Source organism: Hypoxylon fragiforme, assembly GCF_022984875.1.
Source record: "Hypoxylon fragiforme strain CBS 206.31 chromosome Unknown GGS25scaffold_4, whole genome shotgun sequence".
Taxonomy (NCBI): Eukaryota; Fungi; Ascomycota; class Sordariomycetes; order Xylariales; family Hypoxylaceae; genus Hypoxylon; species Hypoxylon fragiforme.
Window position 1 is genome coordinate 3,302,676 of NW_026054759.1, and position 27,990 is coordinate 3,330,665.

At 47.4% G+C, this 27,990-nt stretch overlaps 10 protein-coding genes across 10 annotated transcripts; 8 read left to right on the plus strand and 2 right to left on the minus strand.

Annotated features, from left to right (window-relative positions):
• Window positions 1–267: 267 nt before the first annotated feature.
• Window positions 268–3,798, minus strand: GGS25DRAFT_488053 (uncharacterized protein). The gene is made up of 4 exons (XM_049260776.1): window positions 3,297–3,798; window positions 2,127–3,242; window positions 1,356–2,058; window positions 268–1,294 (listed from the first exon to the last, which is right to left on the minus strand). The coding sequence occupies exons 1-4, from the start codon at window positions 3,662–3,664 to the stop codon at window positions 971–973; spliced, it is 2,511 nt and encodes an 836-aa protein (XP_049118201.1). The 5' UTR covers window positions 3,665–3,798; the 3' UTR covers window positions 268–970.
• A 166-nt stretch (window positions 3,799–3,964) lies between these two features.
• GGS25DRAFT_488057 (glycoside hydrolase family 61 protein) lies at window positions 3,965–5,643 on the plus strand. The gene is made up of 4 exons (XM_049260777.1): window positions 3,965–4,766; window positions 4,845–5,103; window positions 5,168–5,357; window positions 5,436–5,643. Exons 1-3 carry the CDS (start codon window positions 4,463–4,465, stop codon window positions 5,337–5,339), a joined length of 735 nt encoding a protein of 244 aa, XP_049118202.1. The 5' UTR covers window positions 3,965–4,462; the 3' UTR covers window positions 5,340–5,357; window positions 5,436–5,643.
• A 522-nt stretch (window positions 5,644–6,165) lies between these two features.
• Window positions 6,166–8,111, plus strand: GGS25DRAFT_253079 (glycoside hydrolase family 5 protein). Its single transcript, XM_049257204.1, has 5 exons — window positions 6,166–6,273; window positions 6,339–6,603; window positions 6,660–6,794; window positions 6,904–7,502; window positions 7,570–8,111. The coding sequence occupies exons 2-5, from the start codon at window positions 6,534–6,536 to the stop codon at window positions 8,002–8,004; spliced, it is 1,239 nt and encodes a 412-aa protein (XP_049118203.1). The 5' UTR covers window positions 6,166–6,273; window positions 6,339–6,533; the 3' UTR covers window positions 8,005–8,111.
• A 542-nt stretch (window positions 8,112–8,653) lies between these two features.
• GGS25DRAFT_531134 (uncharacterized protein) lies at window positions 8,654–10,200 on the plus strand. Its single transcript, XM_049265463.1, has one exon. It carries the CDS (start codon window positions 8,896–8,898, stop codon window positions 10,165–10,167), a length of 1,272 nt encoding a protein of 423 aa, XP_049118204.1. The 5' UTR covers window positions 8,654–8,895; the 3' UTR covers window positions 10,168–10,200.
• Window positions 10,201–13,345: 3,145 nt separating this feature from the next.
• Window positions 13,346–14,028, plus strand: GGS25DRAFT_521039 (uncharacterized protein; the record flags this gene model as incomplete). Its single annotated transcript, XM_049263983.1, has 3 exons — window positions 13,346–13,514; window positions 13,578–13,814; window positions 13,874–14,028. 3 exons carry the CDS (start codon window positions 13,346–13,348, stop codon window positions 14,026–14,028), a joined length of 561 nt encoding a protein of 186 aa, XP_049118205.1.
• A 563-nt stretch (window positions 14,029–14,591) lies between these two features.
• On the plus strand, window positions 14,592–15,820 carry GGS25DRAFT_253191 (uncharacterized protein). Its single transcript, XM_049257205.1, has one exon. The coding sequence runs from the start codon at window positions 15,081–15,083 to the stop codon at window positions 15,705–15,707; it is 627 nt and encodes a 208-aa protein (XP_049118206.1). The 5' UTR covers window positions 14,592–15,080; the 3' UTR covers window positions 15,708–15,820.
• Window positions 15,821–15,934: 114 nt separating this feature from the next.
• On the minus strand, window positions 15,935–18,127 carry GGS25DRAFT_521041 (ABC1 family protein; the record flags this gene model as incomplete). The annotated part of the gene is made up of 3 exons (XM_049263984.1): window positions 15,935–15,979; window positions 16,044–17,522; window positions 17,582–18,127. The coding sequence occupies 3 exons, from the start codon at window positions 18,125–18,127 to the stop codon at window positions 15,935–15,937; spliced, it is 2,070 nt and encodes a 689-aa protein (XP_049118207.1).
• A 336-nt stretch (window positions 18,128–18,463) lies between these two features.
• Window positions 18,464–20,527, plus strand: GGS25DRAFT_488069 (cytochrome c/c1 heme-lyase). The gene is made up of 3 exons (XM_049260778.1): window positions 18,464–18,838; window positions 18,903–19,540; window positions 19,600–20,527. Exons 1-3 carry the CDS (start codon window positions 18,740–18,742, stop codon window positions 19,865–19,867), a joined length of 1,005 nt encoding a protein of 334 aa, XP_049118208.1. The 5' UTR covers window positions 18,464–18,739; the 3' UTR covers window positions 19,868–20,527.
• A 5,471-nt stretch (window positions 20,528–25,998) lies between these two features.
• On the plus strand, window positions 25,999–27,341 carry GGS25DRAFT_253338 (uncharacterized protein). The gene is made up of 2 exons (XM_049257206.1): window positions 25,999–26,410; window positions 26,487–27,341. Exons 1-2 carry the CDS (start codon window positions 26,335–26,337, stop codon window positions 27,224–27,226), a joined length of 816 nt encoding a protein of 271 aa, XP_049118209.1. The 5' UTR covers window positions 25,999–26,334; the 3' UTR covers window positions 27,227–27,341.
• Window positions 27,142–27,856, plus strand: GGS25DRAFT_253345 (uncharacterized protein). The gene has a single exon (XM_049257207.1). The coding sequence runs from the start codon at window positions 27,256–27,258 to the stop codon at window positions 27,631–27,633; it is 378 nt and encodes a 125-aa protein (XP_049118210.1). The 5' UTR covers window positions 27,142–27,255; the 3' UTR covers window positions 27,634–27,856.
• Window positions 27,857–27,990: the final 134 nt, after the last annotated feature.

Genomic DNA, 27,990 nt, shown 5'->3' on the forward strand with positions numbered 1-27,990 from the left:
ATACACGTAGGACCATGTACTACGTATTGAATGCGTACATACTTGTCCTACAACACCGAAGAAATGAAGTATTCATCAGCCATCAGCACACTAATTCATATGGAAAAAAAGGTCACCAACTCATGAAATGCCCGATCACACGATATCAAGCAGTTCCTCTCCGAAGCCTAGCATGAAGCCAAGCACCCGGCGAGAAAACGACGAAGGCTGAAGTACGTAGAACACGACCTCCAACCTCCTTTGAGCTGAGATGATATTAGTATCTAAGGCGGTCGGCCAGTTATCACTCTTCAAAAAGAAGGCGGTAATTTGTTGTAAGTAAACCCAAGGCCTGCAAGATATTAGCAACCAAGTAGCCGCGTGATTGTACCTACCTAGCTACTGTTTTAATGTTAAAAGATTTAGATAGAAAAAAAATCAGTCTTATGGATCATGCACGGAATCTCTCCACTGGAGATGGTCTTAAAAAGTATAGAAGAAATGTCTGAATTATCCATCCCTTTCCACTTGGCTAGAGGCCAATAGGCCGATGCGGGTGTGTAAGGGGAATGGGGATCAACAAGAGGATAGGAAACAAAGGGGCAAGAAGACCGACAACGACACAACTGTGTCGAGTCGGCCCTCAGCCTACTAAATTACACATTGTAAACCAATCCCAACCCTAACGGAGGGCTGGTTTTAAACGCCTAAGCGACCGGGAAACAGGAAAGAAAATGGTATCATCGTGTCATCCGAGAAACGCCGTGTCTGTAAATCCTAACCGGTTCGTATGTCTGCCGTTGATTCCAAGTATGGTATTGGCCGACTCCAACGGAAAGTTCGCAAGGTTGTGCCAATATAATCCTCATACCAATTGCCCAGAATATATGCTCCTACTAAGAGCATCACCATTAGTGTGGCTTTTGTTGTATAGATATAACCTTGGAACTCTGACGGAATATGAGTTGCAACGTAGTTCACGATCATGCACTTAGTCTCTCTGAGGTCTCCGCTTCTTGACTTCGTACTCCTCGTAGCCGACGGCTGACACGTGTTCAAGGATGCTCCGTTGTCCCTCGAACATAGAATAGTTTCCCGCGAAGAGGGGGGCGAGGAGGGTATCGTGCAAAGAGTGCGGACCCTTTTTCTTAGAGAGTTCCGCCATGCGCTCTTTGAGAACCTTGTGAGCATGAGCGAAATGAGCCATTATCATTGGTGTGTTGCTCGAGCCACCCGAAATGTCATTCTCGGGGTTATTAGGGTCAATGATAGAGATACGGTCGAAGTTGCGATAATTGATTCCTCTAACATCGGTCTAGGTCGATAAAGATAGCTTAGTTAGTACACATTCTAGAAGCAATTCGGGTAAAACGCACCTTCGAGATTAGCATTGGTGGGCTTAGACAGATAGCCACCGTCTTATACTTGAAATGATTGCCATAGTAATCGAAGAACTCCATAAGAACTTCGCCTAGATGATGTTCGGGCACCATAGTACCACTTTGGATTTGTGGGACTTGGTTGAACAAGTTGACAATCATACAGATGACGGAGAAACCGCCAATGCCACCATTGACCGGCTCGTTTAAGCCGCGCATCATTAGGAACTGTTTGATGATGGAAACCAGGATCGGCATCGCAGGATACCGTTTCTTCCACTGGAGGAACGTCTCGATGGCATAATGGCCACTGAGGTTCTCGAAAGAAATATCCACCTTCAAACCGGTTCGCTTATCGGTATACTTGAGAAGGGGTACTTTAGCTTTGGCAATGACATTGATGTCATTATTGTAGGCTGCGCGATGGTAAAGGAGGTGGGTTCGTAAATTATACAGGTCCTTCTTCCGGTCATAACGCGGTTGACGATAATCACAATAGCTCTGCGAGCACACTGCAATATCCATATCCGAGGTCGGTAGATACAGACCCGACGTAAACGAGCCGAATGGATATATATCCGCATCCGACCATTTCTCCTTCACAAGCTTTCGGAGGTTCTCAATTAAATCCCCCCGAACTCGATTCTCAAAATCGAGGGGGCTCACAAATTTGTAGAAATCGAGGACCTCGAGGTGGAGGCTAAAAATAGATTAAAAATGAGCACAAATGTAGAGAAAGGATGGAGGGGCATGAAGGGTTTTGTTTACCGTGTTGCTATAGAAGATACCTCTGAATGATCAGTTGTTGACCAAGGGCACGAATTATCATCGACAGGTCGCCATTCTGGCACCATATTTCCAGGTGTGATATGCATCTTTGTAGATGGCTTTGATGAAGATTGTGGTAGTAATTTGAATGATTCGTCGTATGTGCGTTTTCGAGAACCGAAAATGTTAGAAGGTGTTAGGTCAACGGGATTGGTGTTGGTGCTTGCACCATATGCACCATTTGTACCATGTGTGCTTGAACTTGGTGCGCCAGTTGATGTAGCTTCAGCGTGTGCCTCGTAAGTGGATAAGGAAATGGGAGGTTTAGGTGGGAGAGTTGATGAGGTAGATAAAGGTGCAGACGTGTTCGTGCCTGAAAGTTGTACCGCACCAACTTTTTTAATAGACTCTTGCGACCTCTCGATTCTAGTCGTTCCTCTCCAATCCTGTCCCTCTGCATCATGACTCACACTGTGTTTATTGTAATCATTGCGGTTATTTTGAGTCCTTGGGTTTTTTTTGTTGTCGTACCTGTTGTCCTTCTCGTCACCACTCAAATCACATGAAATGAAGTCCAGTCCCTCTGTTTGCGTCGTCGGCTTCTTTGCTTCAGCCTCCACACGCGCCTTACGAATTAATTGGACCATATCTTTCTTCTTGCGCGTGCTTTCATCAGGAGGAGGGAGGGCTGTATATGGGTCAGGATTCGACCATCTTGGTACTTCTTGTTCTGGCTTTGAAGTTGTTGCAGCCGATGTGCGCGCACGCTTTCTTGCAGGCTCGTCTGCATCCGAGTCCGAGTTGTCCGAGTTGTCCGAGATGTCCATAGCAGCCTCGTCGCTATCTGAAAGCTCATCAACATCGCGGTAAGTAGCTCGCCCAATGGTATTTCCTAGCATTAGTTCTGCACTGTCATCATGTTTTTTACGCAGGAGAAGCCGGTCAGCTGGCAGTACTTTTTCATAACGTCCCGTGCGGGGCCGACCGGCGTTCGATGGATATTGGCGTTGCTGGCGTCTACGATCATCAGTACGACGAGGGCGGGTATCGCGACCTCCTGATCTCTCGTTCTCGCCATGACGTAAACGATGAGATGAGCTTCGTTCATCGTCATATCTGTCTCTACTATAAATGCTGTGTGTGGCAGGTTGGAGATAGAATGGTTCATACGCTCTTCCAAAATCTCGCTCTGGGGGACGATATGAATCGTAGGATTCTATGCCGGAAGGACGTTCGACGCGAAAGGTAAAATCACCTTGAGGAGGCCGATGGCTGTCACGGTCGCGATAATCGTCATTGGATCGATGGCGGTCGTCTGAGCGAGTCTGACGCAGGCTAGAATAGGGGCCACGAAATTGGTGTTCACTCCTTCGGTCTTGTTGGCTTTGATGATCGTTCCATGATCGGTCTGTAGGGGGTGGTGGAGGAAGAAATGAGGGCGGCGGTGGCTGCGGAGGTTGCGGCTGTCGATCGTACCTCTCATGGCTTTGAGGTGGCGGAGGACCAGATGATGAGGCGGGATAGTTATTTCTATTCATCTTGGGCAGACCAACGCTTTTGTCGTCGAGATCGAATATTGGAATGAATGCTCTGTTCTGATCCTTGGGATAAGTGGAAGAAAGAATGAAAAAATAGTCGTTGCGCGAGGAATGCGGGCTGGGTACAAAGTCGTACAAACCTCTGGAGCTAGTGCTACTTGCTAAAACGCGCAATTCCGCGATTGGCTCGGACCATTTACATTATCTTTATTAATCTTTAAGCTAAACCCTACACAGCTTTATGATTTACATAATATAGTTATTCCGGAGAAATCCCGGCTTATTCTTTTACCATCTTCATCAACATTGAAGTCCAGTAACCTTCCTAGTATCTTTATACTCTAGAACAAATCAAAGATTCAGTATTTAATCAAAACAAGATTCTAACAGATTTCTCTCTGGAACAATGCTATCTCCACACAGGTACCTAGCTATATCTCACTCAATGCTTCATTCAGTCGAACTTGGTAATCCAGGTATTAGCCGCCATATCACTACTACCTCTCTGCTTTCTAGAATCCATAAGAACAGGACCAATGGATATATTCGATCACATACTTCTTGATGAAAACAATGATGTGTAAGTACATATAAGGCATTATAATACGTTCCCCGCGTAGAGTTGAGCTTTTCTATTGATGGCCGCTTAATTTCTTTATATTATCACGGATCACTACGTCCCGTCTCCCCTAATGCGGTGTCGCGATGTTCTTCTTATAAGTGAGTCTGCAATTCCTATGCTGAGCGATAGCTCTCTGGCCATCCCACTTTGGCTCGAACACGGATCAAGAAGTAAACATGAAGGTACAATCGATTATTCTCGGCCTCTCGGCCCTGGCCTCTGGCCATACAATTTTCCAGAAAGTGTCGGTCAATGGGGTTGACCAAGGACAGCTAAAGGGAGTTCGCGCCCCTGACAGTGACTATCCTATCCAAAATGTCAACGATGCTGCCTTCGCTTGCAATAAGGACCTCAAGCACACTGATAGCACTGTCATCACCATTCCAGCTGGAGCAAAGGTTGGCGCCTGGTGGGGACATGTCATTGGAGGTGCTCAGAGCGCGAACGATGCCGACAACCCAATTGCAAAGAGTCATAAAGGTAAATCAAGTTGGATGACTATATATACCTAAACTTGGTAGATGCTACTCATGTTGCATAAACATCTAACCTCTCTAGGCCCGATCTCGGTGTATTTAGCTAAAGTGGACAACGCCGCCACCGCCCAACCGACCGGCCTCAAGTGGTTCAAAGTTGCCGAGGATGGTCTGAGTAACGGACAGTGGGCGGTCGACAAGATGATTTCTAACAACGGCTGGCATTACTTCACCATGCCTACATGCATTGCGCCCGGCGACTATCTTATGCGAGTGGAGCTCATCGCTCTCCATGGCGCCCAAATGCAAGGACAAGCACAGTTTTACATGGAATGTGCACAGTAAGATACCATTCCCTATTTCTTATTGTTTCCTCCAATAAACCAATATCTAATGCGAAATTAGGATTCGGATTACCGGCTCTGGAACCAATGCTGGCTCAAATTTCGTTAGCTTTCCCGGCGCTTACAAGGCTAGCGATCCTGGCATCCAAGTCAACATCTATGACAACAGCGGAAACCCATACATGGGTGGTCAATCGTACAAGATTCCTGGTCCGTCTGTACTCACTTGCTAGCTTGGAGATAGTGTATAGGTGCGTCGTAAGCTCTACATGTTACCCGCATATATTCCTTGCCTGAGACTAATATGAGTTTCGGCTTCCTATCTCTAGTCTATGGTTTGGCGATGCTTGATAATAGCACAATCCCCGAACCCGAGGCATCTGGATCTTATGTTTAGAGCCTCATGTTTTAGTCTAAAGAGATATTCGCACGCTATGTCCGAGTGCCCAGTAGGGATCGTAAAGACATATGTTAATAAAAACTATATCTAGCTCGAGAATTATTATATCTGTCAGATCCAAATGAAGACTTCTACCCACTACTGGTATTCATCAGATGACCGTACGTCCTTTTTAGGTGATCATTTTTTAATAATATCCAATAAACCCAGGTAAGGGTAGGAGATCGTTCTGATATATTTCAGAGAGTTGAAGAACCAATCAGGTAAATGGGCAGCTTTTCTGTCGGCCTATTAAGAGTATTCACAGCTTTCCTTCTTCCTTTCGAGTTAACTCATATAACTTAAGCTTACTGAAAACTGATATATTCGATGGGATATAGAATAATCACCTAAATAGATAAGTATTCCAGATCGATGCTACCGTTACACAAGATCTGCTGGTACATACAGGTACATACTACCTACCTACCTTGGTAGGTAGGTGGTAGACTGGTAGTATTAATAGAATCTCGAGTTCGGTTACCGGTACCTGGGTGGGTACTAGGTTATGTACATAGGTACTAGCCAGGTCAACCCCTATTAGCCACAACGCCCAGTACGTCCCCATCACATCATATATCTCTCCAGAATCCTCAAGCTGAGATCATACCCGGAGCTAGCATTAAATGAATGAATCCTTCAGAGCGTACTTGGGCCCATTGTACCTTCGTATCAATGCATATAAAGCATGCTTGGTGTGCATTGCTGACGCCACAACAATGTTCGAGGTGCGGTCTAATCCTTGCCCCCCTTTTTACCTAAATCAGCAGTAAGATTCATAGGTATATCGAAGCCCTAGATGGGTTTTGATTCAAATGTACAAGTTACCTACAAGTTTATGATGTGTTGTCGTAAGCAGCCCTGAAGATATATCTCATAAATCAGGCCTCGCATCCCCTTCTATTTCCCCATGTCTGTCTGCCTACATCCCTAAGTCCTAGAACGAGTCCGTCCGAAAGTAAAGACTCTTGGAGAACATTTCTTCAGTATGTTGTCTGTTAGTTTGGTAGTATCGACAGTTTTAAGCTTGTCAAGTGCTATTGTTATCAATCCCTCGCGTAAGGCATCTTCGAAACATCCTCAGGCATGACAGCTTGATTAACAACCATCGCAGCAGAGCCCTATCCATCTCCTGATCCAGAACAGACTGTTATACGATGGCTTCCAAGTGCTCAGAAGGTTCGCGGTGTCAATCTTGGATCGCAGTTCATAGTGGAGCCTTGGATGGCTCAGGATGAGTGGAATAGCAGTAAGCATCCTCAACTACGGTGTTGAATGATGGATTCACTCATTCGGCATCTTATTATTGTATCCATACCTATCATTGAATAACACTTTACTTACACTAAGCCATGTAGTGGGATGTGGAGGCACCAACGACGAATGGCAGTGCGTAGAGAGACTCGGGCAAGACGCAGCAGACGCGGCATTCAAGAAGCACTGGAGCACCTGGACCACGCAGAGCGACATATCACAGATCAAGAACCTCGGCCTCAACACCGTCCGCATCCCCGTCGGCTTCTGGATCCGCGAAGACCTCGTCAACCAGGGAGAGCACTACCCTCGCGGCGGCCTCGAGTACCTCGACCGCCTCGTCGGGTGGTGCTCCGACGCCGGGCTCTACGTGATCATGGACCTGCACGGCGGGCCGGGGGCGCAGTTCCCCAACCAGCAGTACACGGGCCACGGCGTGGGGTACCCGGGCTTCTACACGGCCGAGAACTACGAGCGCGCGTGCAAGTTCCTCGAGTGGATGGCGGAGCGCATCCACACGAACCGCAACTACCGCAACGTCGGCGCGCTCGAGGTCATGAACGAGCCCGTCCACGCCAGCGACTACGGGTCCCAGGCCGCGGACATGATCGCGAATTTCTACCCCAAGGCGTGGAGCCGCATCCGCGACCGCGAGAACAAGCTCAACGTCACCCCGAACAACCGCTTACACATTCAGATGATGGTAAACATCCCCCATCCCCCCCCCCTAAAAAGCCTCTATCGAGGTGATGATCTAACATCAGCAACAGGACACATCCTGGGGCTCCGGCGACCCGAGCAGCCACCTGCCGGACAAGACCTTCGCCATGTACGACGACCACAAGTACTACAAGTGGGACCCGTCGGTGGCCACCAACAAAGCCGGGTACATCGCCGCCGCATGCCGGGACAACCGGGGCGGCAGCGACGTGATCGTGGGGGAGTGGTCTCTCTCCGTCGCGGACTCGGTGCAGTTCAACGACGAGTTCCAGATCAGGAACCGGCCCGACCAGGTGGCGTGGTACCGGCAGTACTGGGCGGCGCAGGCGCAGACGTTCGAGAAGTCGGGCGGCTGGGTCTTCTGGACCTGGAAGTGCAACTGGATCGGCGGCATGGACGAGTGGCGCTGGTGCTACCAGTCCGCCGTCGCGGCGGGGGCCATCCCGAGGGATGCCGCGAGCGCCGCGAGTCTGCACCCTTGCTGATAGACAGGTGCCTGCTACGATCAGTAGGTACCTAACCAGAGTAGACCGTTGTTAATACAGGCGTGCCTTATTCTCCTGGCAAGGGATGCCTTTTTTAAAACCAAAGAAACGATTCCTATATTTCAATAACAGGAATGGTACCTTATCCTAGCCTTTCAATCATCATTTTGAAAGGCTGTATCTAAAACTTTTTGACATGTTCTGGTCTAGGTACCTACCAACCTATGATGTAGCAATACCTCATGGCACTCAAAGAAATCCAAACAATCCCCCTATCACAAAGGCATCGTTTACTAAGAATACACCAAAGACCCGAGCAACAATAGGATTGACGCAACACTCTAAGATCTATGTTTAAGTCTCGATAAGAAAGGCCGGCATGGCTGAAACCACTAGAGAATTCCATTGTCCTTCCAACTTGTGATAAAATTTCGCGCAGGCCCCAGACTACCGATGCGAAAGGCGTGTAAAACCTCACCTCTTTTTTCTCTCCTGACTTCCTCTTACTCGGTGCCTTAGTCGTGCTTCTGTCGATCTCTTTACCAGTTGCGTTGCATGCCTGAGGTAGGTCCTTTATATATCAAACTCGAACAAGCAAGACGGTTCTCTCTTAAGGCGATAAGCCTGGCCGATCCTGCCCCCAGCGGCTTGATATCCATACCTACCTACTCTGTCTGCACCGCGTTGCGTCTATACTAAGCCGGCCTTGGTAGAACCAAACACCTAAGTTGAGTGAAGCACACACTGACACACTGAGATTGGATTGGGGAGTTTTACTACTTTGCTAAAGAACAAACTGCACTTGACTTCCAAGGATCGCGATTTCACCACCCACTTACCTGCTAGGTACCTACCCAAGCACGTAGTTCATTACTCACCGGAATCGGCAAGATGTGCCGAAAGATCTTCCACCACCAAATGCACCACGACGTGCGCACGTTCATGATTCTCGACCCGAGCATCGAGCGCCAGGCCGTCTTCGTCAACCCGCGACACACCAGTTTCCACCGCTGCGAGCTCTCGCCTCCCACCGCAGGAGCATGGCCGCCGAACAAGCCCCACCAGCCGTCGTTCAAAGCACCTGCAAAGTCGTCGCCGCCAAACGAGTCGCGAGCGACCTCTGCGACGATGGACGCAGAACAACAAGAAGAAGAAGAGCAGCAGAACACGCTCGGGTGCCAGTACCACACCTGCTGCATCTGCACGGAGGAAATCGAGTTCTGCGACAAGTTGCTCGGCAAGCAGTGTCCGCGAAAGCCCGGGTTTAGAGTTCCCGACTCCGACTCCGACTCTGACGAAGAAGAGGAAGAGCAAGAGCAAGAGCAAGAGCAGAAACAAGAAACACGGAAACAGAAACCAAAAGAACCAGAAAAGAAAAAGCAAAAATCAGAAGAACCAGCAAAGAAGAAGCAGAAACAAGAAACCCAGCAACAAAAAGCCGCCGAAAAAGAAGCCTCCCACGAGCCCGAGGAATGCGCCCTCTTCACCCTGCAGCACAGGCACACCCAGCTGCCCTACTTCGGGCTGCCCGGGACCCACGACCCCTTCCCCTCGACCTGGAACACGTCCGCGAAGGAGCTCGACTCAGACTGGGCGGGGTGGTTCCAGCGGGACGAGGCGGAGCAGCCGGCGTGGGAGGAGAAGTTCTTCCTCGCGTGCGAGAAGCTGTACACGCTGGAGCAGGACGCGAAGACGCAGTTCCTCGTGTACCGGGATCTGCTGAGGGTGCTGCTGGCCACTATGATTACGAGGGACACGAAGAACGCTGGTGGCAGTGGTAGTAGCAGTAGTAGTATCAGCGACTACTACGCCACGCGATTCACGGCCATCAACGGCAGCAATAACAACAATAACAACAACTTGAACATCAACGGCACCAACAGCGGCCACAACACCAAGCACAACACCAACGGGGACGACAACGGCGACAACGGCGACAACGACGCCGACATCCGCTACAAGAACGCCCTCGGCCAGGCGCAGCTTGAGGTCGCCGAGAGCGGCGTCGAGCGCGCGCAGGTGCGGCTGACGGAGCAAAAGGAAAAAGTCACCGCGCTGATGTGGTGGGCGCGCGGCGTCGAGCGCGACGACCTGCCGTCGTTCGTGCCGATCTGGTGGATTCGCATGTGGGCTTTGAAGGACGAGGCCTTTACCGACTATTAAGTTGGGTGAGCTGGGTACCTTGCTCTTGGTGTGCGTGTGTGTGTTCTTTTCGTCAGTAGGTAGGTGTTACCTCTATATATATACATATACCTAGTATGCCTCTCTATGGTAGGTCAGGTATTTTGGCGTTCGGGTTAAGGAAAAGTAATAATGGCGTAGGCATTCTAGATTTATGGGTGAGCAAGACACCCTAAGTTAGGTAGGTTATCATTAGTAGTTTTACTTGAATCTGTTTCTCGGGATTTTGAAATAGGAGGGTGCTTTCAACTCCTATTCGGTATACGATGGGTATCATGTTTGAAGTTAGGTTAGTTTGAAGATTCAAAGATTCAAGATACACAATATTCTTTCTTGACCCAGACATCAATGATAGGTGAAAGAATGCATGGTGATGAAAAACTGAGGAGAAAAGGTTCCATGAGTTTCTCGGACTTGAAAAACACACAAGTTAGATCCGCAGACCGGACATTTGGTCATACTTGATACCCCTTATTTGATATAGAAAGGTAGGTTAGGCATGTCTCATACTATTTCTAGTTCGAGCAGACGAAATAGGGGTATAGTCCAGGCTGATGAATAACTCAAGACCGATATATTTAGAGTCGTGATATTGTTCTACCTATCAAGGCTTGCGATGGTCCAAGGTCTATCCATGCCGTGATTAAAAGCAATGGATATGACGGATATCAATCGTGGGTAGTAGGTATTATAGCTGCTCTGTTATATGCCCAACCCTCCGAGGTCTGGAAAGTGCCGGAGCACTCCACGGAGAACCACCTAAAGCGGCAGCGCAAAGAACACACTCCTTCATTCCTCGCCAGGGGAAGACGATCTCTATAATTTCTGCAAATCTAGTTCCAGTGTCAGCCACGAGAGAGAAACATTTGGTTAGATGCTACTTTTAGCTTTTATCCGGAGTTCCTAATCTTAGGTTAGGTGCCTACATACCAAGTGCTAGGCGCGTAGCACCCAACAGCATATAGTCTTAGTAATTATAGAAGTCCCGTTACACATCCCGGTGTAACCAGCCGTGGCAAGCCTCGAAACGGATACCGCTGACGCTTGACAGCTGCAGGTTACCGCGTTGGAATGCCGCGCGTTTGCCTGCTTTGAAGGATCAGGTACGTACTGGGTGGGATATAGGTAAATGCCTAGGTATGTAGGTAGACAAGATATGCCGCCCGTATCTATGAAGCTACCTTGCTCCATGTTTAGCTATTCGTACGTAGTAGCCAGTAATGGTCGAGACTTAAAAGGTGATATTGCTGCCTTTGTTATCCACCTAGGAGCTAGATATTCAGCCTTAAATATGTAACGTGCCACGATGTTAGACATCCGCCATCTACTTATGTAGGTAACATAAACGTCAAGGTTTATTGCGGTTAGAGCGTTGACGATCACTAGATCTAGACAGTGACAGTTGCAGGGATTCCGATCCCACCGAGAGCGGAACTTCGATGCTCGCCAAAACAGCTATGATGTGTGTTGTTAAACAATAACTCTTTCCAAATCTAGATATTAGCAGTCTTTTTCCTTTTGTTTCCTTTTATGTTGAATTAACTACTGCTTGATCTCAAGATTGCCGATATAACTAACACGAAACAACGGTGGGATAATACCTAGTATAACGAGCAAATGTTGATATCCATCTATAAATCTCGCGCTATTGCGTTAAACGCAGCTGTCATGATGAATATGGCAATGCTCATTTCATCGTTGCAACCCTCTTCTCTCTCTCATTCGAACGGGGGTCGTGTTAGGCAGCCTATTATGCAAGTTACTTGTTATAATTGAGTTGATGCCATAATATAGAGGGCAAGGCGTGCTCGGAACCAAAATCCGAGTATCGATGGCACTGCACGGCAAAGAAAGGATCTGGTCTCAGTGCATTGCATCAGCCCATGGCAACATATTCTTGTTTTTTTCTTCTTTTCTTCCCTTTTTGACGTCTCTCCTCTGGATCTGACGCACCCCGCACGGTTTTCAATTGGTAGGGGAGCTGGATAAATTGAGCCGGCCGAGACAAATCCAATATATGCGGCTCTTGGGAATTGCAGGGTGTCGTTCAATTTATTACGTACTAGAAATCGTGATTCTTATGCATTAGACTTTCTTGTGTAGCAGTCAGGGGCAAGACGCGCTGGTACAAATCTACCCTTTTTGATCGAATAGGGGCCAGGGGTAACTATTTTGATCAAAATGCGGAGGTTGCCGGTGTAAGTGACGAAGCTAAGCAACTATGTTCCTATCGTTGCAGTCCAAATAATATGGATGAAATATTTTCATTTTCCATTTCCAGGTTACTCGGTACCTCTGCCTTCTTGAGATCGAGAGTCGGCGTTAACACAAGTCGTTAGGTTATGGATGTGGGAACATACCATGTCCAAAGGAACAGAACTTTTCGGGAAAAGATCGACGGGAATTAATATGACTATCGAGAAGGGCAGAAAGAAGCTTAAAAGTGACAGCTGTGATCAGCAAGATCTAATACCTGTTGTTACATTAGTATGAAGTCGAGGTATATCTTTATCATACTTGACTTCTCTAGCCCTCGAATCCAGTAAGCAGGCGTGTAGCAAATGTCTTCTCTAGGCCTTTGCTAGGCTGGACATCTAGATCTTTTCTTTTAGATAGCTCACAAATCACCCGGCAGAACGACCAACTCCCGAGACTGCCCCTGTAAACAATCTGTAGTAGCACGCAAGGTCATGGGTAGGATGATGTGGCAATAGGAACGGTACCCGTCGATTATTCCCTACCTAGTAGTTGCCAATCATACCAAGAAAAGCTCCAGCCCATTCTGTCGGCGACTGTTTGAGATCGGACGAATAAGATCCATCGATCTATATTGACGTTTCGATGAAAATGTCGATAGCTGGCATCGTATATACCCAACTGCTCGAGTGATATCATACAATAGGTGCCGGAGGTGATCGAAAGGTATGTTGAAGACATGATTCCATTGGGGCGCATAATCTCGAGATGCGTTGGCCTTGGAAGTGGAAGTGGCCGTATAGTATGGTAAGCAGCATAAATAGATGCATCTGGTCGCGTCGGAAGAACACATTTTGCTCTTTCTCTTCATCAGTCTCAGCAAGCAATCCCATCACGACTCGACTCTTCTATCAGCACTCCCAAGTCGTTAGCAACCTACTTCCAACTCATTCCCTCTTTCAAAATGAAGACCTCATTCTTGACACTCTTTGCCTTTGGCGGGTTCCTCGCCACTACTATTGCTAACCCCATCGCTGCTGGTAGTGTTGTCGAGAAGCGCCAGGACCTTGACGCCATCGAGACAAGTCTGGAGACGCTCTTCACTCAAGTCAAGGAGCAGACCGCCAAGATCAGTAAGCGATCCATCCCCATATGAATGGTACATGGCCTTAGATATCAGTCTAACGAAAAGCTAGACGAGACTCTGACTCCTATTCCTGATGCCGCGCCGGCGGCAGACGCAAAATCTGCTGCTGAGAGCATCGCTCCCCAGCTACAAGCCCTCGCGGACCTGTTCGAACAGGGCGCCACGATTGGAAAGCGCGCCATTCTTGATGCCCGTCACGGCAAGGAAGACATTTTCGCAACAGTCTCAATCATCTTGTGGGAGCTGCTATTCACTGTCAAGTTTATCCTCATCAAGCTTGGCCTTGGTAAGAGCCCAATACTTCTTGATTGACATAGAGACAAAACTAATACGTGGAAACATTAGGTCCCGTCTTGTTTGACTTGATCCCCGTGCTTCTTGCTACCGTTGGTCTTGTCAAGAGCCTCAACATCCTCGTTGATGGGTTGCTACTTAGCGTCAAGTTCATTGTTGACGACCTTCTCTTTGCTGTTGGCCTTGGTCTCACTGGTCTCATCTAGATGGCCGACGCAAATCAACAGATTCGTACTTTGGGCTAGGCGACCGAACTTAGTACGTGCTGAAGGGTTGTAGCTCGGGTTCTAGGTACAAGAGAAATATTGTGTCATTTTCTTTTCTCTTACGTTCCTTATTTCATTTTAATGAATGCGGCGGCGGCACATATTAGAACTCCTCGGCTGTGTCGAAAGCGACAAACAGAGACGCCCGTTTATTAAGTAGTAATGAGAACAAACGATATGCTACTACAATAGAAGTTTGACGTGAATCTAAATTTCCTTATGTCCCTAGGTTAGTGCATTGTAGAGGAGAGTCAATAGTCGGAAGTTCTAAAATGAATACGAAGTTAGAAGGAGGGGATGATTAGGGGAAGAGAGAGGAGATAAAGGAGTTTCGACAGTTTCGACATTTCCGATAGTGGGGTTGCGATTTCGACCAGGATCTTGTAGATCATACGAAAAGCTAATGCGTCTGATTGGTCAATGGCGATAGTGAAACCCAACCCTCCCTAGATACCTGGTAAGGAGATCGCCGTTGAGGCTCTTTAAGTTTTCTAAACATAGCGCCTACCTTTACACAATAGTCTCAGGTCTTAAACCTTAGCGATTGGCCAATGGGATGAAAAGACCGTCCGGACTTAAAATCCATTAACAGTAGGCACCTCGGCTACTAGTAGGTATTACTTGCTACCTAGTACGCAGTCAACCATGGATATCAGACATGAGACGAAATGCCATAGACTTGGCGTCTTGAACATGTCACTAATCGGCTACACGGATTGAATCTCGTCTTTTTGAGTGTGAGTGTTGGTGTCGATAAAAGGTATGAGGCATCCTCGTCTCGATTTATGATCGACATTCTTCTAGGTTAATCATTTATCACTTTTTTGCTTGTTTCTTCTTCATATCCTTCTGGAAGGGGTTCTTTCGTTTTCGTTTCTTTTCCCAATTCGTTCGTTTCTAGCCAGGATTAGATATCCCCTTCTCTGCTGATCATTCAACACTTGCCTTTCTTGAAAGCAACAAAACATCAACTCAAATAACATATACCGAAGATGCGTGCCTCACTATCTATCGTCTCCCTCCTGGCCGGAGCTGTCGCCGCGGCACCCGCACCGAAGATCCCCTTCGTAACGGCCACTGACGTCATACCTGCCCCTGCTGTCAACGCCCGACAAAGCGCAAGCCAAGCGTGCTTCGTGATCGGCTCCGAGACGCTGCCAAAGGAAGTCTCCGATGTTGCCGCCGCTTTAGCTTCATCGGTGACCTGCGACAAGTCTGCGACCACCATTGCCAACGTTCCGGATGTGACCTCTGGGTCTACGACTTTCTCTTCCATCGACTTCAGCCAGTCAAGCCAGACTGCGCTGCAATTCGCCCTATCGAAGTTCGCAACAGCCAACCCACTCGCTGACACCGACCTGCAGACCTTCCAGGATATGCTGGATGTGTACCAGGCGACGGAGGCAGGCATCCGCAGTGTGGGCGGATCTCTCGCTATCAAGGTGCCAAAGTTCTTTTTGGAGATGCAAGTTAGCCGAATCCAAACTGCGCAGGGTAACCCACCTACCGCTGCCGGACTTCAGGTAGACCACCTTCGCGACAAGGTCCTTAAGAATGCACCGCGTGAATCCAAGGACTTGCTCGACCAGGTTACACAGCTTGCGACGGTGTTGAGTTAGAGAATAGAAGATAAAGAAGAGATATAGTTAGCGGTCTATACCAGCGACGGAACTCGCAGATACCTTCTAAGACAGTCGCAATAGCGTAATTGATATTAGCGTATGACGAGTAGAAACATCCTTATTCTATGAACAGTGTTGTAGCAATCCCTAGGTCGATTGCGTCTATAAACGCCAGTGCTCGCAGCGCTTATGTCTATTCGTACTTAGACATATATGTACATGGATTATATATTTGGTGATAACAAATCGTATTTTACACATCTCTCCACCTGTATGAAGCCATTAGTAAAGGTCATAAGTGTGACGATAATAAAAAAGATGGAAACAACTTACATCTTCTATGCTGGCCTTCATGAATCTTCTTGCCTCTAGCCCCGCCCAAACGAAGAGCATGGAGAAATCGCCGCCTTTCATCATCTCCGCCCCGCTTTGTGCTCCCAGTTGTCTAAGGATTGGTAGCGAACTACTCAAGAGATCGACGTTGGGGTCGAGGCTGCGACCGATACCCTCAAGGAGTAATATACTAATGACGACATTTACAAAATCGCCTTCTAACCTCACGTGATGATGTCTGACCATGTCTAGAACCTGTTGTAGAATGTCCCCGATTTTGACGTTGCCTAGAGCAAGGGTGGAGCTTTTGACATTCAAAACGAGATGTTGCATCTTCAAGGCGAACACTTCCTTATCAATGACAAGGTCAGGTTGACGGCAGCGTTCACACATCAAGTGGCCTGCCTTGTAACCGTCAAACTCGGCAACGGCGCGGAAGAGGTCTAGAAAGTTGCGACGGTTGGTCGCATTGAGCTCCGTTACGAGTCCCGTGTCAATGAATATAAGCTGTGGTCTGAATCCTTCCTCATCGATTTTCTTCAGTTCCGCTTCCCAAGCCGCAGGGTCTTTGCGCTTGCGATACGGGCGAAGGCGTGCGAGTACTTTCTCGGTAACATCAGCCTGTTCCTCAGGATGGGGCTTCTGGCCATGGCTCTGGTTACGCAAGCTAAGATTAGGCTGATGTGCTTGATAGAAGCGAACCATGATATTGCCAGGATGTAGATCAGCGTGCACAAAGTTGTCAATAAGTAGCATGCGCAAGAAAGCATCAAGACCTTCCTGAGAAATATCCTGCTGGAAAACACCACCCCCATTCTCCAAAAAGTCTGCTAAGGGTATACCTTGTGCAAACTCTTCGATTAGCACTTCCCGGGTTGTGAATTCGAGATAGGGGAATGGAAACCAAGTTGTCGTGCGGTCCTTAAAGTTTCTCCGGAACTTGGCCAAGTTGGCTGCTTCTATACGAAGATCAAGTTGGAGCTTCATCATCTCTCCAAACTGGGCAACTTCGTCGGGCAGGGATAACCACTCGATAGTAGGTACTACATTAAGGACCGAAGCAAAGAACCCCATAATACGGATATCGCGACGAACAGTTCGTTCGACACGCGGGTGTAGAACCTTGACGGCGACATAAGACGAGGGAACACGTTTCGGTACACTCTTGAGAACGGTGTCGACTTTTTGGCGGACATTTTTTCGGAGATTACGTCGAGTATCCAAAATATCGATATCGCCTGGGGCGGTAAGATCGGGTTTTAACTTGGCTTTGTATACCTGTGCGATAGCGCCTACACCCAGGGGTTTCTCGTGAAACTCTTCGAAAATGTCCTCGAAGCTCCTTCCATCGAATGCCTTTTGAACTATTCGCATGGTAGCTTCTAGGGAGTGTGCCGGGGCATTGGAATGGAGTTTAGACATGATATCACACATTTCAGTGGGGAAAATATCAGTCCTAGAGGCTGCCCATTGACCAAGCTGCAAGATAGATAAGTCAGCTCTCTACTCATAATGCGATTGTGTCAATACTAGCACACCTTGATGAAGGCTGGGCCAGCCGTTTCCATAGCCTTGACCAGCAGATTATACCACCATAGCGTTCCAGATCTCTCGTTGTCATGATTTGGTTGGCGACTCCCGAACCATATGGCTGGAACAGAAATGATAACCGGGATGAATATAAAGACTAGTTCAACGAATCTGATGCCGGTGCATAGAGGCTCCCAGAGATAAGAGTCGAAAAAGATAAATATCTTGTGACCAAAACGATATAACCCTTTTTCATCAGCTTCAACCTTTTTCTTTAACTCATCTCGTGATACTTCTAGCATACGACCCTCTGCTGTTCCTTCTGCACTTGTGCTATCTTTCTCGGATAGCTTCACGAAGGCCGCAGTGCCAAGAGCAGCATGGGCCGTAGCGCGGAGTATCCGGGTCTTGGATTGAGAGTTCCGCCATGATGAAGGGCCAGGGAGCCGGTGTCTAATAGTTGAATGCCATCGCCCGAAACTTATGGTGGTCTTGGGGGCTTGAGAGAAAGCTCGGCGCGCGCAGTTCCGGCCAAGTAAGAGGACCGGTCTCATTTCTATACAGGTTCTAGGATTTTGTATGTGAGAAATTATAACGGAGATGTAGTTTTGATTGGCATGATGGGCCACCCAATCGTATGCAAGCTATTAGTGTAAAGCCGACAAGTTCCAACTTGGAGGTTTTCAGAGATATGGGTATGCTATTCACACATTGTTGCTATTCCATGCAGTTAATTGGGTTGAAGCTTTCTAGGATCGCGTAGCTCGGAAGCACATGCGAGTGATACGGGTATTGGGTAATGTGACGTAGTAGATTGCTATCGATAAGCCAGACACGCGCTTCTAAGTTCAAGGCTTGCAGTTCTGGCAGTGTGTAGCCCCACTTCGTGACGGCTCCGTCTTTCCACAATCTGATGACTGATAAGGTTTTGCTAACTGACTCAACCCGAGCGCGGCAAATTATGTAGGCTTCTTTTTTTTTCTAGAAAAAAAAATTAAACTTGAGTTAATCAACTTGAAGGCGACATACTTATCCTTTTCTTCTCAAGATATTAGAAGCTGAATATAGATTCAACTTTTATATATCTTTGTGTCCCTATATTCCCCCTATTTTCATATCACTCTACTTTCTCCTCTTCTATACTTGTCTCGATATCAATTAGAACCATGGGTTGGTTTTGGGCAGACGGTCTTCAGACTGGAGCCCAATCGCGATCCTCGTCGCATTACAACCTTCCTGCACGAGATGGCTCTAGATCTCCCCCTGTAAGTCGCTATACAATGGATATGGCCAGTGTAGAGATATAGTCATTAATGCTTTCCTAATTAGCCAGGTTGCCCAATGCATCAGAAATCCGCCGATGCCATCACCCCTCCCTCGGCTTGTCCCGTCAAGCATGCCCCGCCTTCATCGGAATCGCCTTCGTCATGCCCCGTTGCTCACGACTCTCGTCCATACGTAAAAGAGGCCGAAAGCCAATCGGCGTTCTCAAAACTCAATCCCCTTAACTATATGTTCCGTGACCTATCTCAAGCCCCGGCAGCAAACCAAACGCAAGCGCTTCCTACGTCACGAGAACCATCAACTATTCCCAGGGGCGATGGCGACGGTAACTGGGAGTACCCATCTCCGCAGCAAATGTACAATGCTCTATTACGCAAAGGCTACACCGATACTGATGTCACCGCTGTTGAAAGTATGGTGAGCGTTCACAACTTTCTAAATGAGGGAGCATGGGCCGAAATCATGGATTGGGAGAAAAGATTTGCCGGTGGCTTGTACAAAGGCTGGCGCCTGTGCAGTCATGGAGAACAAAACTTCGACACGATGGCCAAACAGTACGGATACGATAAGGAGGTCGAAAATCTGAGCCCGGGTCTAGTCAGATTCCAAGGCCGTCCGAAAGACATCACGCCCAAGGCAGCCATGTTCCAGGTGATGGGTTGGATATATCCAGGAGCCTTCGGGTAAGATGGAAACAAATACTTTGATACATGATGCAGATATAAGCTAACGAGAATCATAGGACTGAACCGCCATTTGATCGACACGATTGGTATGTCTCTAGAAATACCGATGGCCAGCAAAAAGAAGTTCGTTATGTCATCGATTACTACGAGGGGCCACCGGAGCCTTCTGGCGAACCCGTATTCTACCTCGATGTACGACCGGCCATGACGGTAACGGGAGCCGCCGAGAGAGCGTTACGATGGGGATGCGACGTGTGGTGGAAAGCGATAGGAGGTGACACCCGCGAGCAAAATCTCCGAGAGAAACAGAACAAAGCAAATTGATGATAAAATAACCCGGCGAAAATAAATATCACCACTATCAATGATTAATTCGGCGCGGAGTTTAGGATTGCCTTGTACGATGTACTATCAAAGGGAGGCTATTGTTTTTACGAGGCATAACGAAGTCTCACGGTGCATAATGATTGCTCCGATTTACGAAATACCTACGTTTATTATTCTGTATCATTCCATGTAATTCGCAGATTTGCCATCCCCTCTTCTCAAATTAGAAGCAATGCACCACATCTGTTCATATTCGCTCATCCGAGATTCCAACGTGCCTACTTCGTACGTAGTATCTACCTAGGTACCAGGGGGGGTTCATGAGTGATTTATCGATTTGGTAGGATGGTATGGTCTAGATTTCAAATCAGGATGAATTTTCTTTCGTCAGAATTCTATTAATTTTATAGCAGTTCTGGAGGGGTATGCTATCCATCTGGATGACCTTTACCGCCGCCGTAAGCCGTGGTTAACAGGATCCATTCCCTAATATATGGATAGTACCGGGTAAAATTGTTAGCAGGTGCTCCACCAATAAGCGCTACAGATCCTCAATTGGGATTCCCCTCTACGCCTTGCAGATCCGCCATGATTATTCCTCCTGGCTAACCTAGACTCATAAAGTGCTTTGCTTTTTTCTGTCAAAATGGGTAAAACACATGGCAGTTTCCTATAACTACCTAGGTAAGGGTACACATATGCCTATAAATAATATATTATTCCCGGTAGGACGGAACGGAACGGGCGTATTGCCCAAAAACCAATCCCCCACACATTAATTACCAGGTAGATTTCGAAGTCCGCATGACGTGTTAAGATCCTATCGAGATTCCTCCACCGTGTCCACTTGCGCTTCCGCCGGGGGCTCTTTAAGATGCGGGAAATGGATATTATTGCATATATATATATGTTTATTCAGAATGTCGTGAACCCTACCCAGAGTGGCATGTTTTTTCTTCTTTTCTCCCCACGTGGTTGGCTCTGGAATGCTTCACTACACTATTTGTATACTAGTACATACAGGTATACTATAACCTAGTGCTGTCGACTACTAGGCACCTAGTGAACATCAAGACACCGCTCTTTGGTCTTTGATTGTGCGATAGAAAAAAAAAAATCTGCTGTTCGGCCTAGTATATATAGTTATGTGTATGTGTGCGTAAAGTGTCGTGAGCAGCACTACGCTAACACAAACCACCTTCTTCTCTGGGTGTCTAAGTGAAGAGCGCTTCTTGTAAGTCTCACTACCCAGTCCCTGCTTATCGCCCATCACCAATCTCTCTCACTAGACTTACAAGCTACGCAGCGAGGCTTTGTATACCTACCTACCTACCTACCTACCTACATACACATGTGTCTGTAGATACCTAGCTAGTATTGACCACCCAGACCGAACCGGCAACCCTGTTCAGTAGCCGACGAGATCAATCATCCGCCTATCTACATCTACCTACTCGTCTCTCTCTTCTCTCCCTAATGCTCCCCATCATCCCCCACACGACCCGCCTGAACCGGAGCCTTCTCGAGAGCCTGTTCGGCAGCTACCAGGCGACCACGCTCGACGAGTTCTGGGTCGGGCTGCTGGCGCTCGAAGCCCTCCTCATCGCCGGCGTCCTCGGTCTGCGCGCCCTAGAGGCCGTGGGCTGGAAGGCACAGAAGTCGAAGGCTTCTCGATACAGCTAGAGTAGTCCGCAGATACTAGGTACTAGGGACTGGGTTAGTGGCTCTGGGGAGTGGTACAGCTATCTATCGGGATTAGGATAGATATCTACTAGATTCCAGCCTAGGTAATTACCTGTTCGGTAATCGCGGCAGCCTAGGTAATTGATGAGATGGCAGATAGCATAGATCAAATCGAGATTATCTTCCCACGTGGTCTTGGGGGACTCGGAGTAGCATGTGACTTGCATTTTTGATAGCTAGAGGCTAGAGCAACTTCCCAAGCTTGCTGCTAGAACCGGCCCACTTGCTTGCTACAGTTAGATGCTAGGTGCTAGACAGGTGGTTGCTAGCATCTGCCGAAGCAGGTACACTAGGTTGCGCGGGTAGACATTCCAATAATCGCCTAGGTCACTTACTTGGTAGCTAGGGAGCTAGTGAGTATCAGGAGGTGACATCGCGAACTTCATCATCGTGAGATTGAGCATCTTCGCTTTTCCGGATTGGGGCTAGGGAGGGTTATATCGGAGAGTTTTCCAAGGTTATTAGTTGCTGGGAGGTGGTAGCCCAGCTTTTGAAATATTGAAATATGCATAGGCACCTACTAGGTATTACTGTAAGCCCAGAGTGCCATCTCATTTTCAAGCCTTCAAGGTTCGCATGGAGCAGTGGAAGATGCCTAGGTATACAGCCGAGGAATTGGTTGTTTAGATAGGTGCTTTTGGCATCGTTCTGATAAGGACTAGGTCAGGTACGGAGGACGTGAGGTTCATTTCCCCCCCTCTCTCCAGCTTGCCTCCAGCTTGCTATTTTGCAGTTATGGTTCAATATTGGCGTTTCTTGATGGTGTGAGTGAAGCTCTTTTCAGTAATTGCTTCGTGCTGGTTGCGTTACCCTGCCTAGGCACTCGGCAGCTAGCTCAGCTACATATACCTGCAAGGTGATCAATAAGATTATCGAGATAGGAATAGTGTTGTCACCGAACTAGGAGTTTTCCACGCCTCGAGGTTACTCTCGTCGATAAGCTAGTAGGTAGAAGATTGGTGGAAGCTTGGTTTGTCGGTTAGAGGAGATGGTTCATTCTGATGTGATGAACTTATCGACTGGGGCTAAATTCCCCTTTGGAATACTACCTTCCTTTTACCAGTATGGCTTTAAGAATTTAGTCTAAGAGAAATTGGTTCAATATCGTAGGTGAAGAGAGTTTAGTGTTCTTGTGTAGGTAAAAATTCCCGAACTATGTGAGTTCTCATCTTACCTAGGCAATCTTGTGATTACTGACACATTATCTAGGTAGCCCCTGGAAGGGAGCGTCGGATGATGAAGGGATCCAAGTTCAACGGACGATGCCGGCGTTGACGAGATGCTCTAGCATCCATGCAATCCAGAAAACAACCTACTCTCACCTCTTCAGCTCCTCTCACGTCTGCATACTAAGGCGACTGTTCGTATGATTCTTTAACGCTGCCTACGGTTATCGCGGCCGGGGATATCACACGGGTTTCCGGATCGACAAACACTTTACCTTTGTCGACACAGGGTGGACCCACAGCAAAATATTCCGACCTAGGTGTGATCCGTATCGTTCACAGACGCCATCTAAGTGGCCGATCTCCCGGAATGTTATAGTGACTCCTGGCTATGATCATGCGAGAGAGATGGCAGCAACGTCGGGCACGTGGCGATGGACGGTATGTCGAATAAACGGAATAAGAAACAAACTGGCTTCTTACATCTAGATCTAAAGTTGCTGTCGCCTTTTTCCCTGGGAGCGCAGAGAGGATATAAGTAGTAACTACCCACGACGCGCTTGAATCGTGCATGAGTGTGTTTCTTGGGTGCCCAGGTGGTCAATAATATGGCCATGCTCTTAAGACGGCCGGGCCAGTATTCCGCGGGATCTAGCACGGCAAGAAAGTCCCGATGACGCTACGGCTTGATGGAAAAACAGGGACATAAACAAGAATTCATTGCAGCGTCAAGGCTTGATAACCCAGGCGCCATGCTGCGCCGTATGATCCTATCACAGGGAAGTTTACCATAGTCTACCCAAAGACAAAACAAACCCTACCAACTTACATGACATCGACAGGAAATCTCGCCAACGCCAAGGTTCGCCATAGAAGTCCCGGGCAGCTAATGCTTAAGGTTACTCCAGAAAAAAAAAAAAAAAAAAAAAAAAAAAAAAAAAAAAAAAAAAAAAAAAAAGAATTGGTACTTCGTTCGAGAAGTGTGTGACCCACGATATATGTAGGGGCGTGTCAGCAGATTCTACGACCTTATGTGCCAATATTGAGCGCGGGTCTTTTTCCCATTTGGCCACGCTGCGACACACCGCTTACATTACCTTATGTTGCTACCAGGTATGTTATGTACTATGGTAGAGCCCAGCGTCTGGGTCATGGATGATTCTGCATACGAGTTCGTTCATTACAGTAAAGATTTGCGTAAACGATCCCGAAAGTAGGCACAAGTGGATATGGGTACAACCCTACCTACCCCCTATCGTTATCCCCCCTGCAGCATTCCCCCATCCGAGCGCAGCGTTATGGGAGAGTTTACATAGCAAGACAGCGCTGAGTCCTTGATTTGCGATCAGCCTGAGAAACTCTTGGGTCGCCTTAAGGGGCGAGGGAGGGGACGCGCTAGAGGATCTCTGCCATGATCCTCCTAATGCTTGTGTCGGGAAAAAGGTCTCTAGTTTCGGTAATTGATCGTGAAAATGATTCGAGAAGAATTTTCAAAGGGGAAAGGAAGAGATAACATAGGTAGACCTAGCATACCATGTGATAAAGGCATGCCATGCAGTAGTTACTGTAAGTGTCGAAGTTCAATGTTGGTTGGGAAGGATTTTCTACATATGTAGGTACAATACATGTAGATGCCTACACGGCAAACCAACCGGGAGCCAGGGATTCCCCATCATTATCATCATTATCACACCCTCCTCTGCATAAAATCAATAACGGGTAGAATTTAATCTTGAACTGAATCTCGTAGGTTCATGCGAAGGGAGTTGCGGCTGATAAGGGATTCAATGTTGTTCCGAATATTCTGTGTAGTTCATGTATTCGTATTAGTTAGTGGGAAGTTGATGTAAATATAGGCACTGGTACCCATAGTCCCTAGTATATACTATAGGTCCCATACCCAGATATAATACTCTCTTGGTTAGTTGCTCAGTACGAGATCAACAGCTAACTTACAAGTACGAACCCAATCTAAATTCGGTGACCAGGTTCACGAAACTGTCTGTCTTAAGATGCTTACCTACTATTATGGACTTACTAAGTTACCATAGTATCCATGAATAATATTGTGAAGCATAGGGACTATGATACTACATAACTACATACATAGCAACTAGTTATATGTACCTATAATAACTAGTACCACCCACTGGCACCCAGAATACGAGTCCAATGCACGCGATGACGCAGATTGCAAACAACGGGCTGTATTCCACGATCTTTACAAGGTAGTACCTAGACAATAGTCTAGAGGACTCTACCGCATAGTAACTACTAACTACTAGGTTAGGAGCCTACTACATAGTACAGTAATGAGTGAAGCTAGACTTAGCTAGTACCTGCAGTACCTGCATCAATTCTTGTTTTACGTAAGACTAGCTATGTAGGGTCACATCGAGATAGCTTCCTTAGACATAGGGACATAGATTATGGACATAGACTCGAACGCATGTGCCCTTCATTTACATAGGTATCTCTAACTATTCTCTAGTGAGGGCTATTAGGGCTTATCGGTGGATTTCATATAGGCATTCACGAGCGAGGAAATCGAGATTGGCATTGCAGGCTAACTAAGCGGTACCGGTGCGATGGTTGCATCTGCTCACCACGCTATGCTGGAGGGATCATGTTATTTTCAGTACATAGCATGTTGGTCGATCAAAACGGTTACCAGAGTCTTCGCCTTGGGTAAGGGTATGGTCTTATTAGGGATCTTTTTCAAGCCCAGAGTTGGAGAGAACGAGTCGGATTCGGATTTACATATGTGTGTGTACTATACGCCATATGTGTGTAGTTATGTGTGTATGTGTGGTGTGGGAGTGTGTGATAATAAACCTAGTCAGCGCCGCTCAGACCTCGACCTGGGCTGCCGGGCAGTCTAAGCTAGCTCAGACTCCTTTTTGCCCTTGCCATACTCCATGCAGTTAAAGGCTCACCAGGTATTTTAATTACCACGTCGTACCTCTCCCGGGGAGCAAACACCGGGCGAGACTGTCAAACTAATACCTACTTTGAATACTTACTGGCATTGGATCCGGCTCTTGTCAACCTTAAGCCCCGAGTTCTAGACAACTTACTTGAACGTGAGGCGCGCAGTACTTGCTAGTTAAGTGGAACTCACTCACAACTTCTCTTACACCTTGAATATCCATATCCTCGACGACGAGTGGGAATTTTGGGAAACTGCATGACGCTAAGGGACTGTTCTACTGTTGGTTACCCATACTGTTAATCTTTTAACTTGTGGCAACCAATTGCTTTTCTTATTATTATTATTTTCGACTTGTTTCTATATACACGAAATCTCGTCTCTCAACTCAAACCACACCACTTTCAAGCTCGATGCAGTAACGCTTGGTGGATGAACGAACAAAGACAACAATAAACGAACGGCGCTTACTCCGACTATTACGATGAGAACTACTATGCTGCCATCTTAACAAAGATAAGAAGTATATTTCCGGCGATCTTCAATTGCAAAATAAAAAAAGCTTGGGAAACGATCTACAGAATACCTTCTCGTCGCACGTGAGCGTATGCGCGCAACCTGCCAGCATGATCGAGCTCGGACGAGCTGACTACGATGTCTTTGCTAATCGAGTTCTATGGGCTCTTTTCGCAATCACCACAGGTATATATGATGCCTTCATTGCTTTGAAAACTCACCATGAATGCCTTGATTCTTACTAGATGAACTCTTGCTATAGTGATTGTTGGACTAAGGATCTTTTGCCGTCTGCACTACGGCACAAGCCAACGAGCTGGACTGGGCTTGGACGATCACATCACCGTCGTCTGTCTCGTTCTAAGTCTCGTCGTGAGTGTTCTCATAACGATAGCCTCTGGATATGGCCTCGGGAAACACGTCTACGATCTGAATGAGGAGCAGAAGAGCATAGCGCTCAAATACAATGCGATTATCAATGCGATCTTGGTCTGGCAGTTCTCGTTACCGAAGTTTGCCATCATCGCTATTCTAAAGCGAATACTCAACTATGGCATAAGGACGTCGGTTGCTCTCTGGACTCTTGGCATCACCTCGCAGGCCTGCATATTGGCCGTCTCGATTTGGTGGTTTAAGCAATGCGAACCTGTTGCGTTTGGATGGGACAGGCGAATCCCCGGTGGAAAATGCGCGGACATCAACGTGATGATCAACCTAGCCTACTTTACGTCGGCCTACTCGGCATTCCTCGACCTCTTCTTCGCCTTCTATCCGATTCCCTTTGTTATGCGCTTGAAGATGCCTTTGCGAAACCGTATCGCCGTCGCCTCTGCGTTATGTCTTAGCGCTTTAGCATTCGTCGTGTCTGTCGTCAAACTGGCAGCCCTCGGTGAAGCGTTTTCCATCTCGGCGACTGATCCAACTTGTGAGTTATTCCATACCATTCGTGCCTTTTTTTTTCTTTGTTGGAGGACCAATACTCATACCTCAATCGCGCTTTAGACCCCGTGCCATACCTTGATATATTAGGCATGTCGGAGGGATACATTTTGATCATTACCTCCTCTCTCCCCACCCTCGGGCCACTATTCCGGGCCGCGAAGGGAAAGTTAACCACCCGTGAAATTACTACGAACCATTCAGGCGCCAACATAGGCTCGGATAGCCGCCACAGCTTACACAACAGCTACGGCCGTTCAAAGGAGCCGATGCTCTCCGATGAGTTCCATAGATCAATCAGTGGGGGCAACTCGTCTAGCGTTGACGACATCCCCTTGGTCACGAACCCTAAAGCAATGTATCCTGGGCCAGGGGAACGCGGTATTCAGAAAACGGTGGATATCTCGATGATTTCGGAAGTGGTCGAGCCAGATTCTCGACCGCAACGGCATGGCGCTCGGATATTTTAAAAAATGCGGCCATACTTATGTATTAGGTTTCTGATAACTATTCAGATTTTTGAAAAAAAAAATATAGGATACACGAATGAAAAAAAGCTGTTCTCACCATGGCCTGCCCCGTGATTAAGAGGTCTTGCGCCGGGTGATAGAAAGTGTACAGCAGTAGCTGAAAAGCTAAATAGAGGCTAGGGGTTAGGTTATATTGGGAATGATAACTGTTGACACTTTTTATGACTAATGGAAAGGGACGTGCTGCCTCCTTACATAAGTATGCCTACTAGGCATGTATGCATCGCGTGCTCCGCTGCCTAGCATCTAGGTAGATGCCAAGGCTAGGTTTTCCTATGCCTGATAGGTAGTTCTCGA

Excerpts from the sequence above, each read along its gene's own strand:
- GGS25DRAFT_253345 (XM_049257207.1), top strand. The coding sequence starts at position 27,256 with ATGTCGGAGGGATACATTTTGATCATTACCTCCTCTCTCCCCACCCTC.
- GGS25DRAFT_488057 (XM_049260777.1), top strand. The coding sequence starts at position 4,463 with ATGAAGGTACAATCGATTATTCTCGGCCTCTCGGCCCTGGCCTCTGGC. Across the intron at positions 4,767-4,844 it reads AATTGCAAAGAGTCATAAAG|GCCCGATCTCGGTGTATTTA; the intron begins GTAAATCAAGTT and ends TAACCTCTCTAG. Across the intron at positions 5,104-5,167 it reads TTTTACATGGAATGTGCACA|GATTCGGATTACCGGCTCTG; the intron begins GTAAGATACCAT and ends ATGCGAAATTAG.
- GGS25DRAFT_531134 (XM_049265463.1), top strand. The coding sequence starts at position 8,896 with ATGTGCCGAAAGATCTTCCACCACCAAATGCACCACGACGTGCGCACG.
- GGS25DRAFT_253191 (XM_049257205.1), top strand. The coding sequence starts at position 15,081 with ATGCGTGCCTCACTATCTATCGTCTCCCTCCTGGCCGGAGCTGTCGCC.
- GGS25DRAFT_488053 (XM_049260776.1), bottom strand. The coding sequence starts at position 3,664 with ATGAATAGAAATAACTATCCCGCCTCATCATCTGGTCCTCCGCCACCT. Across the intron at positions 3,243-3,296 it reads GAGCGAGATTTTGGAAGAGC|ATATGACGATGAACGAAGCT; the intron begins GTATGAACCATT and ends TAGTAGAGACAG. Across the intron at positions 1,295-1,355 it reads CACCAATGCTAATCTCGAAG|ACCGATGTTAGAGGAATCAA; the intron begins GTGCGTTTTACC and ends TTATCGACCTAG.
- GGS25DRAFT_488069 (XM_049260778.1), top strand. The coding sequence starts at position 18,740 with ATGGGTTGGTTTTGGGCAGACGGTCTTCAGACTGGAGCCCAATCGCGA. Across the intron at positions 18,839-18,902 it reads ATGGCTCTAGATCTCCCCCT|CCAGGTTGCCCAATGCATCA; the intron begins GTAAGTCGCTAT and ends TTTCCTAATTAG. Across the intron at positions 19,541-19,599 it reads ATATATCCAGGAGCCTTCGG|GACTGAACCGCCATTTGATC; the intron begins GTAAGATGGAAA and ends CGAGAATCATAG.
- GGS25DRAFT_253338 (XM_049257206.1), top strand. The coding sequence starts at position 26,335 with ATGATCGAGCTCGGACGAGCTGACTACGATGTCTTTGCTAATCGAGTT. Across the intron at positions 26,411-26,486 it reads TCTTTTCGCAATCACCACAG|TGATTGTTGGACTAAGGATC; the intron begins GTATATATGATG and ends CTCTTGCTATAG.
- GGS25DRAFT_253079 (XM_049257204.1), top strand. The coding sequence starts at position 6,534 with ATGTTGTCTGTTAGTTTGGTAGTATCGACAGTTTTAAGCTTGTCAAGT. Across the intron at positions 6,604-6,659 it reads TATTGTTATCAATCCCTCGC|CAGAGCCCTATCCATCTCCT; the intron begins GTAAGGCATCTT and ends CAACCATCGCAG. Across the intron at positions 6,795-6,903 it reads TCAGGATGAGTGGAATAGCA|TGGGATGTGGAGGCACCAAC; the intron begins GTAAGCATCCTC and ends TAAGCCATGTAG.